General features: G+C 44.9%; 1 protein-coding gene across 2 annotated transcripts in view; it reads left to right on the plus strand.

Annotated features, from left to right (window-relative positions):
- Positions 1–3,044: 3,044 nt before the first annotated feature.
- Positions 3,045–14,892, plus strand: part of LOC128894099 (neprilysin-1-like) — an 82,078-nt gene continuing 70,230 nt past the window's right edge. Inside the window, exons 1-3 of one of the 2 annotated variants that reach the window (XM_054155565.1) lie at positions 3,045–3,339; positions 7,382–7,845; positions 8,258–8,458. In XM_054155565.1, the coding sequence (XP_054011540.1) occupies positions 7,843–7,845; positions 8,258–8,458 (204 nt within the window). In that variant the 5' untranslated portion in view covers positions 3,045–3,339; positions 7,382–7,842. The remainder of the gene's footprint in view (positions 3,340–7,381; positions 7,846–8,257; positions 8,459–14,892) is intronic. The other variant, XM_054155564.1, reaches the window with a different exon arrangement.

The raw sequence follows: 14,892 nt of genomic DNA on the forward strand, positions 1-14,892 counted from the left end.
CCCATTGCTTCGTGTAATTCGAGAAACATTTTGCCAAACTTCGAGTCCAATTAAAAAACGGGAAACAACCGTGACACGTAGAATCCGTCATCCAGTGTTTTTCCCAGGTGTAAATTGTTGCCCACTCGCGAATCATTTTTGCGAGAGAGCACGCGTCGGGCCGCAAGGTGAGGCATTCGGAAACGGTAGTTGACAGGATATTGAGAGCAGTTTTGTACGCGAGATGACAATTATTTGCGACCGTTTCGTCGGCGGCCGTTGTTCCCCAGGTTTTGAAGCGGTGCTCTCCCGCGTCGGTACAAATGGAAGTACACGTTCACCGAGCACGTACTCGTTTCCCTCCAACGAGCCCGCGATATTTACCCGACGCGACGGCTACTCTTTCAATGGGATTAGGATAACAAACACCCCCGCGGACGCGGTTCAAAAGGAGGACCACGGGAGTGTGCGGAGTGGCCCGCGAAAGAATAAGATTTCACTGGCATTTCATTAACTCGACCTACATACACACGGAGAAAGAGGGTCTGTGAGCGTGCGTATCCACGTCGGTGGATATTGCTACAAACTGATCGGCCAGCACCGAAATAGCGTTTCCTCGACGAGACTCTAGCAATTTTCGTTCGTTTTATATCGACGAAATTTATGGTTGGCTGACAGACCGCGATTTCCGAGTTTGCCCAGGGATTCCTTTAGCGTCGCGACGGATTACGAACACGGTACGAAGGTCAACGAAAAGTTCAAGTAACGAGGGAACTTTTGATTAAAAAATAGTTTAACGTTATTCCACAAAATTGAGTAGAATCGATGATTAGCATTCTGTCGGTCCGAGTTAATACTGTAGAGAAGATATCTTCGAAAGTTGGCAGTATTGAGATCTAATCTAGTAGAGTGACTGCTATAGAAGGAGCCTTGACACCATTTCATTTTTGAAAACCTAAGAGAAGACGTACATACGTATAATCTGTCATATTTTTTTTCCTAAAAAGCTGTTTCATTGGATCTCCTGTGTCGTACAATCGCGGAGGTCGATCTCATTGGCCCCTGCAACTTCTGGAGCAGTTTGGCAGATTTATCGACTGCGAAGGGAGGTATCGCACGGATCTGGTATCGCGCTAATCCTCGTTTCGCGAGCGTTCGCCAAATTTGTCGACATCGTAAGTAGTGGCTGTCGTATGGACACAATGACGTCGTTTCGTTATCTCCTGGAAACACGGCCTACGGACGAATTCGCGATGGCTTTAATGAGCTGACGTCAGAATCTCTGCCCTGTGGCGTTCCTTGAGATCGCGAGCACGGTGGCCCACATTCGTTGGGTGCCGCCTCGACGAGGATTTTCGGCAATCTTCAGGTCTCCGGAATAATATTTATTGCTTGTCGAATCGGGAAAACAAACGTATAAATACGCAAATCATGAAAAAGCGTAGTCTAGGAATAAAGGTTTCGAGCAGGGTCGCAGAAAGAAGGGAGCATAAAATACATACTTATATAAAAAGATAGGAATGTAATCCTCGTCGAGTATTTATGATAATGGCGCAGAATTCTAATCCTGATTCTCATACGAATTAATTCTCTTAATTCCCTGTATTTTAATGGCCATCAGATAAATCTCGCTTTACTTTTCAAGTCAAACTACGCGTTCGCATAATCCATTGTGTCGAGAAGAGCATAAATCTTTGGTCGAAACGTTTTACTGGTACACTGTGCTTGTTTATGCCACGCATATTGATGTTCGGTTATGAAACGAAGGTACCGACAAACGGCGATAAATCATTAAATGTTCAAACAAGCTCCGGTACTCGTTAAATGAATATCGACGTTCTGGTAATTTATAATAGGTCCGAGAAGAATTAGTAACGCGCGTCCCTCATTACAATGTAAAAACTATAACGGTCGTTGGAGCAATTCGAGAAAATTTAGAAACGACAGAATCATAAGTTATTCTTAATAAAATGATGCGTGTATTTTGCAATGGCTTACGATTTTGCCATCGCGTCAGACGGATGCGTTCTACAGTTAAGGAGCTGGCAACAATTATGAAACCATTGCAAGAACCGATCGTTACCAACAGTATCTACATCCTGAATGATAACAGCTCTTTTTGCTATGCGAACCTAGAGACTCGTCGGTTTCAGCGATGATTCAGCGAATTCAGCTATGTCGACGAGCGGTTTTTACTGTCATTGAGCCATCGAATACCCTTCACCTTTCAATCGATCACGATTATCGAGGATTAAGGGGTTACGATGGTGTGAAGGGCTGAAAACTAAGCTCTTCAATATTTTTACCAGATACTGGCGTACGCAATTTTGCAACATATTTATTCCTCCTAACAGCTATTTCAATTTGTCCACTATTTAGAACCTATAGAAATATTTCAGTCAAACTCGAAGGATCGAATTACAACTTACCCTTTGAATTTTCTCACGCCCCTCCGATACAAACGAAATCACCCAAAAAATTCCCAAACACCCCCAAACATACAGCAAATGCCCAGATTAACACGAATGTAATATTCATTCGACAGGTCCCACAGAAAAAATTCCCAAAGTGATCCTCCAAGGGGATCCGCAGAAACGAAACGATCCTGTCCCAGGGCGAGCCATCGCGAGATTTCTGGCTGGCGCAGCGAGCCAAGCGGAAAAAGGGCCATTATTTACAGTCTCGTCGGCAGGGCCCACGAAGTTTCCGCGTGGAAACAAAAGAAACGCACTCTCGCGACGTTTGAATATCGAGGGCTTGCGCGTTGCGACCGCGAACTTACGTGGCTTTGCATAGTGGAGGCTGGAGGAAGACAAGGACGAAGAGCGGCAGAAATGGGAGGACAGCTGTAAAGAAACACGAAGAGGGCGGCATTCGAATCCGGACGTGAGGGGAACAGGGGAGAAACAGGAAGCGGAAGAGCGACACGGAGAAAACCGAAGAAAGAGAAGGTGACGAATGCTGGACAGTGGGAAGGAGAACGATAACGAAATGATCCAGAAATGAAGTTGATCGAAGAAGGACAGAGAGATGACGTGGGAAGGGGTTGGAGGCAGATGGAGAGGGAGGAATCATAAGGTGGTGGGGAAGAGCGCGCCAGAGAGAGAGAGGGACGAGCCACGGTGGTCGAGTCCGCTTCGACAGTCCGCGTGTTACCCCCAGTCGTGACGGAGGGCCGCGATTCCTCGACTTCCGGTCGTCCTCGTACGCGCCAGATTCTACGCAGAAACAGCGTCGAACGGTTCCGCGAGACCCAGTGAAACGGAAGTGATGCTTGAACCAGCCTGGGGATCTCAGTGAAATTCGATCAGGGGAACGTAATCTGCTGAACCTGGCCTACTCCTTTGGATTTCGGCGCAGGTAATGCCATTAGACAGTTTTATTTTTGTTTTATTATTGGTTTGTTACCGTTGGAGTCACTGGTATTCAGATGAATCATAATTTCTTAATGTTGTCGAAAAGAAATTGGCAGAAAATTGTCTCGAGTCAGAATTTAGCGTTTATTAATTGCCACTTTTGGCAATGCACATTCAGTTTTTGGTCCACAGGATTTGGGTATTTTTTACATACTAATCTATCAAAGTATTTATCTATCTATCTTCGTCCACGAGTTCTATGTAAACAATTTATTACCCTCGCCAAGCAGAAAATCTAATTACTCCAAAATCACGAGAGCAACTCAATTCTGAACTATTTAGTGTAAATATACCGAACATTTTACTGTATAAATCTCAGGCCGGAAAACGGTTCCTTTTCGAAAAGTTTAAACGCCTCTAGATTCCCATGTGAATATCTAGCATTGCTTTGTATTTTTATATAACAAGCCCCGACATCGCAATGTGTTTACTAAGAAATCAGTCGGTTGTCAGTTTTCTGGAAATTGAAATGATCCAGGGAATCGTCGGGCGTCGAGGTAGGTCGTAACTCGCGATAGACCACAGTTTTGTTTTGAAGTTGGAGAATAGCCTTGAGATCCTCTGGATCGTTCGACGCGCGAAATCAAAACACAGTGAAATCGTCTGGGGGACCAGTACTCGATCCCGTCGAACGGGAAACATCGATGGCCGAAACTTTTTCAATTCGGTAGCGAATTGCCATCGATGCACCTCGCTAGAAACGAGCGGAGTGACTGGCACTTTCGATGCATGCCGAATCCTCTCCCGTTTGAAAAGTTTTCCTCGGTAGTCGTGTAAAGTTTTCTGGGAGCAACGTTTTACGAGCGATTTATTCGATACGGAGGGCATATAAGGTGCCGCGAACTGTGTGGCAAAAGTCTCAGGCACAAAAGTGAAGAAGTTGTTTATATTTTATTGAATCTCCATTGCATCAGTTTCGTGTCAGAGAAATTGGTTGATGGTTATTTAGATACTTGCGAGTTGATTCCTTTTTCCACTAGAGACTTTGTATTTAACGGAAAATAATTAAAAGAATGAGAGAATAGTCACCGTCTGACTATCGCTTGATACGTACTACTAGATTTCAGACATTTTTTCTTCAGCAACAGTGTGAATTTAATATTTATGTTTATTTTAAGGATAGTTACCATATTTTTACACTGTAATTTTTTGTTTAAACTCGAAACCCGCTACGCAATTTCCAAAATTTCTAAACCCAATGCTGTAGGGAGCTTTAAATGTTTAACGCACACATTCCACAAGCTACCGGGCAGCTTTTTGGCGACTGTCCAATTTTCTAAATGTAAACAAATTGGAGTTTCATATAGATTCCGTTCTACCGTGCAATCTAAAGTTCGAGATCCGCGGTGGGAGGATGGAGGAGGTCGTCCGCGCGAAAAAAACACGGAAAGGCGGTCAAACGCGAAGTATAAAAAGAGGAAGGAGGGGGTTGGCTCCTTTTCTGGATTTACGTTTCGCGGCTCGATCCGACCTCGCCGGTTCGTTTGCATTTTTCTTCACGTCGGCCGTTCCGAGGCCTCAATCACGTACTCCATTGACTGGAAAATGTAATCCCGCATCGGCCCTGAATATTTTTATCCCGCGGCAAAAAATAATCGGCGAATATATCATCCACGTACGTGTCGTTCTATCAATAAACGGTGGCGACGCGTCTGCCGTCGGTTTCATAAATCTGCGCGACCGATCGGATCCCCTTATCGTCGGCGCGACGTTAGCGTAAGCTGCTGATCAGAATCGTCCTATATAGACCGCGTTCCAGCCGCAAATCTTCGTGAACGATTGGATGTCCTTACCGTTGAGCGACGTAGCCGCACGTCGAGGTTCCAAACCGACTCCGTCGAACGTCAGCATCGATTAGTATCGCTTGACATCTTCCTCCAAGTTTGCAAAGAGTAGTTGCACTGGACATACTCGTAAAAATATTTATGAAGCTGACTTTTCTTTTCATACAATTGAAAACTATATAATCTGATATTTGCGTTAGTATTAGTCTTACAACTCGATCAAAATTCCTGAATCCTATCCAGATTTCATTTCTTTAACACTGGATTTTCAGAATTAATTTCTTTCAACTCCTCAATGAAAATTTCCGTCACCCATGTATGGATCAACGCGTTTAATACACTTGCATTATTATTAACCTCGACAGAATAATTCTGATCGGTGTTAAAATATCCTGTCATCAAGGTTCCACGGCAGCATTCGCCAATTTATTACAGGCGTCGCGATTTCGTAGTCACTTTGTCAAATTCCCCGTCGGAAGTTCGACGTCGTCGCGAGAGCTCGAACGAGAAGAACTACTTTGGCCCAGATGCAAGCTCGCTCGTCTCCGGAATTAGCGAATTTCTCGTCCCTGGGAGGATAATTACCGCGCACCGCGACGGGGTGCAGCTGGTTACACCGGGTCTTCCACTTTTTTTCTCCAACGGTGTCTGCTTTTTTAATAACTCCGCCACGTGGCTAGGACCAGTTGAATTAGCGTGCCGCGCGGTGCCGTCAAGCGTCCTGCTCGGCATTTACGTTTCGCCAAACGGCGCTCCCACCGTGGCGAACGAGAGAGAAAAATCTCGTCGTGTCTTTGTACCCCGTCACCGACCGCGTTTCGTTTGACATGTAAATTTTCGTTTCGAGTGGAAGAAAATAAAAGCTGGGGAGAGTCTTGTTAAGTTGATCGCGACCGTCGCAGATAAATGCGGTAGATAGAGTCCGTTGCGCGTGTCGCTTTAAGATCGTGGTCGATTATCTCGTCGATCTCTGGGCGATTTTTCCGCGCTACTTTGCGTGGAGTGTCTCGGAATAGGAAATGAGCCGCCGTGATGTGACTCTGAATTTTCTTTTGCTGGGGGTTTAAAGCCCTTTGGTGCACGTTCTGGGTTGAATACGTTTCTTGTAGAGCATCTTTCATTAATAATATGAGCGATTTAAGCTTGGATATTTATTTGCATGGATATTAATGAGTTTGGATATTCAATGGAAACCACTTAGATTTTATAAAGATTCATGAAAAAGCTTTTCTAACGTATAAAAATTGTTTATCTCGCGCTCGTTCATCCATAAATTTTCACCCAGCCAAAAAGTTCTCCCATCTGACATTTAGGGCCCTTAATTGGTCTCCCATGCGAGCAACAATAACCGGCTCGCGTTCGTCACGCTCGCGCTTTTGACAATGACGAATTGCGGTGCAGTTTATCGGTGGAATCATTAGCACGCAATTCGAGCGTGAGTCTTCAGCATCGAGTACAGTCCGGAGGCTACGGGTAGATCACACGTGTTAAACAACAGAGTAAGCGTGAGATCAGGGCAGACGGAGAACCATTGTGACAAAGGCAGGCGTTATCTAAAACGGTTAGATGATGGGAACGTCAGAGAGACACCTAGCCTGAAAGCGTACGACTGAATAAAACGGGCATTCGAACAAAGCTATTCTTATCAGCGGGTTCTCTTTAACTGCGCACTTTAATCCTTTCCGGTCAAAGCTTGGGAAAATCCTTGGTTATCCAACAAGCGACCGCCTTTGTCATGCAGCAACGCCATTTTGATTCTTGACCTTCTGAATCAGAAGAAGCTAGAGTTCTCTATATTTGAACGTTCGATCTTTGTTTCCTTGTAACGATGATTTTATTCAGCGCATCCAGGGCAAATATTCTATACGGAGCGATGGATTTTGGGAAGGGATAATTGCTGCGTGTGTTAGCGTGGAAGACCTATTTAATATTAATTCGCAGCGGTGGCGTGTTAATATTTGCTACAATTATTTTACGATCGAACAGCAGCGCGTAATCGTTGTGTAGAACCGATTAATCCGACCCACCTATTCGTAGATATCGAGAATTCAAATTACGATTAATAATACTCGACATGATAGCTCTCTGTTAATTCGTACATACGCTTGGAAATAAATTACAGCTTATCAGAGGGTGGCCAATTGAAATTTCGGATTCAGAACTCTGGCCACATATCGACCAAAACACCCTCTCTGTTCGCAGATTCGGTAGCAACGAGCATCCCCAGAGAAAGCTGATGCAGAGGTGGAGAGAAGGACCGTGGGACCCAGCCGGCTGATCCAGCCATCGCGGGGGTGGCGGGGGTTGGTGGGTGTTGGGTTTGGGCGATCGCGAGGATCTACGTGGGGAGGATCGAGATTGGCGGGCTTTGAGGGGCGGGTGTTCCAAGGGACCCGGCAAATGTGGCTCTGTGTACGGTGAGCCGGGGTTACGGGGGCCGCGGGGCCCGTGGCGGCGGGGGTAGATCTCGTGGCGACGCAAGCGTGAGGCTACCCCTGAGTCCTCGCACTCTGTGCGCCCCTGGGGCCGGAGGAGGCGCACATGCGCAAGCACAAGGCACTGGGCCAGTCGCAGCCGCGACTGCCGCGACCGGCCCCCCTGGGACTGGGAACAATCCCACGGGGACTGCCAACGACGAGGGATCCGGCCTTCCAGACGAGCCAATGGTACGTTTTCCTTAGATTCGTTCTGCTACAAATATTACAATACAAGGCAGACCCTGACGCTACTAGTGTCCACGTTTCATCTTATTAGCAATATGGAATATATCTTAGATATATGGAAGCAATAAGTACTCGTACAACTGTTAAATTTGTTGAACTTCATAAAAAAGAAGGAAATTTACATTAATTTACAAATAATTAATATCTCGTGGAATTCCTTTTTGATTTTATAATTGCTGCAACACTTCTAGACATTGAATTCTAGACATAGAAGTTAATAAACTACAATTTCATACAAAAGTATTTGGAGAAATTGATCGGTGTACGAATACATTCTGCATTCACTGTAGCTTTACAAAAATTGTCGCTGTACTGAGTTAGAGAAAGCTCACGACAGAAACGTCTTCGCCTTCAGGTACACGTCGAGAGGGCCTTGCAACATGGTACCTGGATATGTTGCATGCCGTGTTACTGGCTCCGTAGAAGCAAGGCCGTGCACAAGGCGTTGCTCACGTTCGCCATGCTGCTCGTCACCAGTCTGCTCGTCACCAGCCCTGTCCTCTTCCTCATCACCACGCTGCCCGAGGGAGAGCAGCCACGCGAATGCGCACCCTTGGTGAGTGACGCCGCGTTTCAACCGCGGATACTTCTTGCGCCTGGCAAAAAAGCTCGCAGCTGCGGAGTTTCGCGGATGCTTCTTCTCGACGCCTTTTTCTTTGCCCCTGGTTCGAATTAAGCAGTCAGGAAGTGCGCGTCTCGGTGTCGCGACGAGGTTAATGTCTCTCGAGAAGCTTAGCGCGAGAACGCGACGCTGAAAGTCTCTCGTGGCGAGATATGCCAGTCGCGGTTACAAGGGAAGGTTGTAGTTAAGGATATTCGTTCGATAGGTAAGGATTCGAAAAAAAATGATCTCCAATCAAAGCTAAATGGAAATCCAGAGCCCTTGCACGATCGGGTTGGATTAGAATGGGAGCTCGAAGGTAACCGAAACTTCGAGCCAGCAACCCCTTTGGGCATTCGATAGAACTGGGTGGATTCTCGGCTGCCTCGTAAAAGAAAGGTCGAACCATAAAGCGATGTTACATTTTCTTGGAGGTCATCCCGTGCTCGATGACTATGGGATCGGATATTGTTGCTTTTATTGCGGTTCCTTTGTGCAATGCACTGGTATTATTACAAGGCCGCGTGGATTTTGATTCGGGGGGATTGGCGTGATTTATCCTCCTTCGACATCGTTCATTTCTATATCAGAAAATTCCTCGAACGATGCTTGACCAGTGGCCTCGATTATCTCTCCGTCAATATTTCTGTAATAATATAGAGTGTTTTAAGCATTAGAGTTGATAGTCATTAGTAGCGTGGATATATATTTACAGCCGAGAAGAATTCAAGAATTTCGAGGGTCTTTCTGCATCTGGGGATTCCAGGTTGAGTGAAACAGGACGATTTGTAAGCTGTCCGGCTAGGTAGCGTGGTGTAACAGGTTTTGTCTGCGCGAGCTAGACCGTGAGAGTTTATGTCCTCGCCCGTGGTCCCCAGGAGCTTTATATCATGCGTATTCACGCCTTTAAAGCCAGACGTCGCGAGCAAAAGCGAGCGGATACGTCGGAAGTTTTGTCCATACATAAGGGCGCGGGTGAAATCGTTGATACAATCGCGGTGATCGTTAATTCTTCCCACGTACTCTCGAACTAGGTACAGTGGCATCGCTTCTTTATTATTACCGAGTTTTAGCATGAATTACTTCCCAGACGTTTGAACTGATCGTTCCGGGACCCGACGTCTGTGAAACGAGATACGCGATTCACGAAATGCTAATTAAATGTTGATTCCACGGAGGAGAGTAAAGTTTCAGCGACTTCGCATTGTTGAAAGCCTTCAATAGCGCTAAACGCGTTTTGCATCCTTGTTATTCTCGTTCGAGTAATGGCCGTGTAATTGGTATCGGCTCCCAGTTATCCTCGTACGGCTTCCCAATTAACATTAGACAACTTGTAATTCAGTTAAAGGTCCTTGGGCGAAGATCGTAATTGAATATACACTTGGACACCCTGTTTGTGCGTTGATCGTCGCAGAATCGATCGAGCTTTACGGTAATCAATCCTTTCCCTGGAGGAAGTCTGATGCAGTTTAGAGCTTCGTTCTAGTGTACACGAAGGAGACAGTCTCGGGAAGCAATTGTTTCAATTTGCTTTAAACGCATTTCGCTAGTTTTATTCGTCACGAATAGAGTCGATCTAAAATATTTTTAAATGTTATTTCTCTTTCTCTTGGTAACGTGCAAGACAAACTGAAAGAGTTGAATAGTTATTTAATCAATAGTTTCTTCAGTCAGTACTCGTGCACGTAACAAATATTCAAGTAAGTCTATCCAAGCGACTAAAAGTATTATGTTCTTAACGACTGAATGGAACAGCAGTGCAAAGCTATTTATTCGCGTGGATGGAAAATTAGTCAACTAAAAGAGCCACAGTTTCTCATTTTCCCCGTTTTCCGATACTCATTTCTCGTAGGTAGCTTGCACTCTTTCATTAATGTCCAGGAACATTCGAGTACTCAACTTTCTTCTGGTAGCTATTTATTATCGAAAGCCGCGTTATTAAAATCACTCTTCCCCAAAGTCAACATCAATTTCGCCGCACTTTGTCCGCCGAAGCGTCGAGTGCGGTTTATATTTCGAACAGAGATATACGAAATTAGCAACTACGGTTGGGGAAACGTCGCTCTCGAGAGATGTTTATGACATTCAAGGAAGATTGAGGAAGGGGGTAGCGATAGATCGATTTTCACGTGCTCGAAGCGCGAGAATAAACCTGGAGAGCTAAAAATAGATAGCCTTTAACTCTCTGGTGCATTATTTGTTTTTTTTTCCAGACATTAGGAAATTAATAAATATAATCCTTTATTTGCTTCGAACCTAAAACTTCGATTTGAAAGTGCTTGAACCCCGTTGGAAAATAAAATTCACATTTCTGTAACGCGAACAGGAACCCCTCGAAATAATTTCACGATAAACGCTCAAAGAAAGTGACGTTCGACAAAGGTAGTCATTAGTTATGGTCATAAAATAATTACCATACAAAGAGGCCAACGAGAATTGGTTCGGATGACGAATTACAGAGACTGAATAAGGACCGATAAGCCAGTAATTATCCGTAATTTGCGTAGTAATTGAATTGGCTGGGAACGAAATGGAATTCGAGTTTGAATTTTAGATCAAAGCAGCCAGGACGACGACGCGTAGTTGTCATGGACAATCGAGCGAAATTCCCAGGACGACGTTATCAATTACGGTTTAATTATCGTTGACAGAGACGGCACCCATCCTGTTAAGCGAAGTTTGTAACCAATGTATGTTTGGGAGGTAGCACGGTAACTTCTGTTAACAGATATCGATATCCGTGGTCAGGTTAGCGCGACGTGTATCCCCGCGCGGGCGTCTCGTGTTGCTTGCTAGTTCAATCCTGGATCGTGTACTCGCGGAAACCTTACTAGTCGGACGACGAAAGATTTATCGACTTGTTTATTTATAGGGTGAAATCTTTATTCCGTTCTTTGATTCAGTCATCTTCTAATACACCTGGTATAGCGATTCACCTGTCCTGGATGCTGGTGAAATTATTTCGGCGAAAGTGTCGAGTAACGAGGAACATGATATAGAAAATGTAGATCGGTGTAAAGAAAGCAGTGTCAACCTTTGTCGCATGAATATTCTCTAAATTCTATTCGTAAGAGTCCATCGGCTTGGCCAATCGGTTTGGTTTTCGCGGAACACGAATAAACAAATAGATTACACCGCGGCTTGTTTTCAAGGCGCAAATTGCACAAAAAAAGCAAAACAAAAATATAGGCATTGCAATCGTTTGTTCCGTACGTGAAACCGAGCGACTGGAAACGTATCGACGAATTTATTTGCAGCATCGAGCGACGCGAAATTGACGCCCGCGGGTCATAGATACATGTTCCAATTAAACAGTGGTTCAATTTGCCTGGTCAGCCGTGTCGTATAAAAATCCTTTTCGTCGCGATCGTTATAGACACTCTCACGGTGGGGGGAATTATTAGAGTCGAGACTGGCGCTTTATTTTATTCAAACGATTGTCCTCGTTCGCCAGCTAAAAAATATCGGGAGTCTCTTATAGAATTTGCTTGCCAGCATAGGTTTTGTATTTATTTTGATCGATGCTCCGTTTGTAGCAGCGTCGGTATTCGTTTAGGATACTCGTTCGAGTGTTAATTTTGGGTTAAATAAACCTCCAAGTCGGTAGCAGCTAAAAGTCGCGTTGAAGGATCAGTTCGCGCGATTAATCGAGAAGGGATGCTCCGAGGTAATCCGTGATCAATTAAACGGCTCTTTTCGAGCTCGTCTTCCCTTCAGATTGGGTCTGTTAATAAGTTTGCACTGATTACTCGACAGTTACCTGAGAGGGAGTCGATGAAATCCAGTCTCTGGGGTCTGAAGAAGCCACGAATAAGGTTATGGTCCTATGGAAAAATTATATTTTATTTCCATCGCCTAAATTAATAGAAGCTACAGAGAAATTTCAGATGAATGTTTAATTTTTCACGAATAATAAACACAATATTTTGCACTCGTCTTGAGGAAACATAGACGTCCTAAAAACACTTTTCCTGACACTCACTCGAGGAGTTCATCAGCCTCAGCACGAGCATACTTTTCTAAAGAACTTTCCTTAATCGTGGCAGTGAGGCTCCCATGAAACGTTCCCATTTGACCAGGAACCAGTGTTAGAGGGATGGAGACGATCCCCGATAGTGGACGTATCGAGAATACTTAGAGGTTCCGATGATTTATTCAATATCCAATATTCGGTCACGGCGCACGATGGATTTGGAATGAAAGTCTTCGGTCGTTTGGCCGTCGAGGATCGCGACGTGCGACGCTCTGTCGGATCGTTAGAGCAGCACGTGCTGCGATGATGAAGCCGTACGTCCAGGTAAGGTTTCGAGGCAAATGTCAACACTGCGCGAGGTCAGAGCTTCATCCTTCATCCCGACCTTTGTTCTCTCTCGCCGAATTTTGCCCTTCTTCTACATAACTACAATTTTAAGATTGCATCCCCATTACCCTAAATTCTACTTCCTCCGCCCGTAGAACTCTATTCGACGTAACTTTCCTCCCCTAATACAAAAGATTCCACAATCTCGAAGCAGCGAGGAGACAGTTTTCGTCGAGGGTGCCAAAGGGATTTTCCTGCGTCGCGATAAAATTTAATTTGCATCCACCTCGCCTCCGTTATTCCAGAACACTTCCTTATGTTGTAAGCCAAGCAGAATTTCGAGTGGCGCGCGTGCTCTCCGATCCTCCCCTTTAGTTGAAGTGCGTGCGACAAGCTGGAACCGCTGAAACAAGGTACATAAATACAACGCTCGAGCGTAACGAGACCTCAGCCATCTTCCCCCGGATGTGATTTAGATACAGCGGAGTAGGCCGTGTCCAGAATATAAATTGAAAACTCACGAAGCTGTAATTTAATTCTCTTTAACCCGAGTTCACTTTTTCTCCGACATGCGTCGAGAAGCCCGTCCAGGGGTGGTCGTGTATCGATGGAACTTGGAAGGTATTGCTATGCACGCCTCGTCGTTTTTCCGTGGAAAAAATTCTAATTTACTTTAATGCGATCGCGAAATTATGCATGTGGTTTTTGCCATGCTCGATACCACTGCGCAAGTTTCTTCGTTTCCTTTTTATTCGGTTACTCGTGGAGTCGTATTAGCATGATTTATCGTTGGGCGATGGAGCATTCAAAGTTCAGTTTGACGTTCAATTTGGGTTCTGTTACTTAGAGGTATAATTATTTAATCGATTTCAATCTGCTAGAGTGGACTAGAGTTTGTATGAATTATATAAAATCGTTTCATGCATTGTGCAATTCAGTTGGATGCAAAATATTTTTGCATTTTGTTGAAGAAAGTGTCTCTAAGACTGGTCGGTAGGTTTAATGTCAAAATATATGAATTCAGTACTCCGAATCAGCGAATGAGACATAACTTACCCTACTTAAAATTAAATTCTAATCCAGTCTAATGCGAGATCGTGGTATTCCCCGTCCCCTCGTCGTTCACGCGTCCCTGGTACCAGTAAATCCGCATAAATTCCGAACTCTGATAGCGAAACTTGACTCGAGGCTGGCTATAGATCGTCGATTCTATTTCCATCCCCAGCGATCGTTCTAGACGAATGCCTGATCAGGGTCGACGTCGCGAAGGAACTTCCATTAACACGATGAGCGGCGAACGCACGCGAGTTTCGCAAGTTCACCGCATACTATGCGAGCCACGCTGGTAATTGAGGGGGCAGTTCGCCACGAGTAGGGGTATAAAAAGAAGCAGAGAAGAAGAGGGAGATTTCTCAGGCTTCAAGGCCGTGTTTTCGGGTTATTGCGAGGGATAACCCGACGATAACGCATGTTCCATAATGTTTACGAGAGCTTTGTTTGGGGAGGGTGGAACCTAATCGGGCGATTTGGCGGAGGCGGTTTCTTTTAGGGGCGGAGTAGTTCTTTCGAGGATAATTTATGTCGGCGGTGAGCTGACTGAATAGGATGATTGTTGATGTTGAGCCGAAGTGGATGTTGATTTATTCATTGATATACTTTAGTGTCAAGCATGGCGAATAATGTTTGTTCTTCCATTTCTTATAAATTTCATGATTCGGAAAAATCGTGTTGCCTTCTAAAGAGTAACAGAAACCCTAACATTGTTCAATAATTATTGATACTTGTGGGACTGACTGTAAGGAACACCCGTTTGTCTGTTATCCTCGAGTGACTTGGATATCCATTTGAATTTAATATCGATATGAGAAAACGAGCGGAGTTCCTGGATTCACGTCGAAATTAATTTCACTCTTCCTGTATCCAGTTGGCCCACAAGGATCCGATTGGTAGAAAGCAGCCCTCTGGCGCGTTGCGAGGATCATTCGTCTCTGTCAGTGGGACCCCACTTCGCCAGAGAAGCGATCGATGACAACGAAAACCGTTGACGTAGCCTCGACTACCCTGGTTGTTTGCTCGTTAGACTTCGAGA

Source organism: Hylaeus anthracinus, unplaced genomic scaffold (assembly GCF_026225885.1).
Source record: "Hylaeus anthracinus isolate JK02 unplaced genomic scaffold, UHH_iyHylAnth1.0_haploid 3, whole genome shotgun sequence".
NCBI lineage: Eukaryota > Metazoa > Arthropoda > Insecta > Hymenoptera > Colletidae > Hylaeus > Hylaeus anthracinus.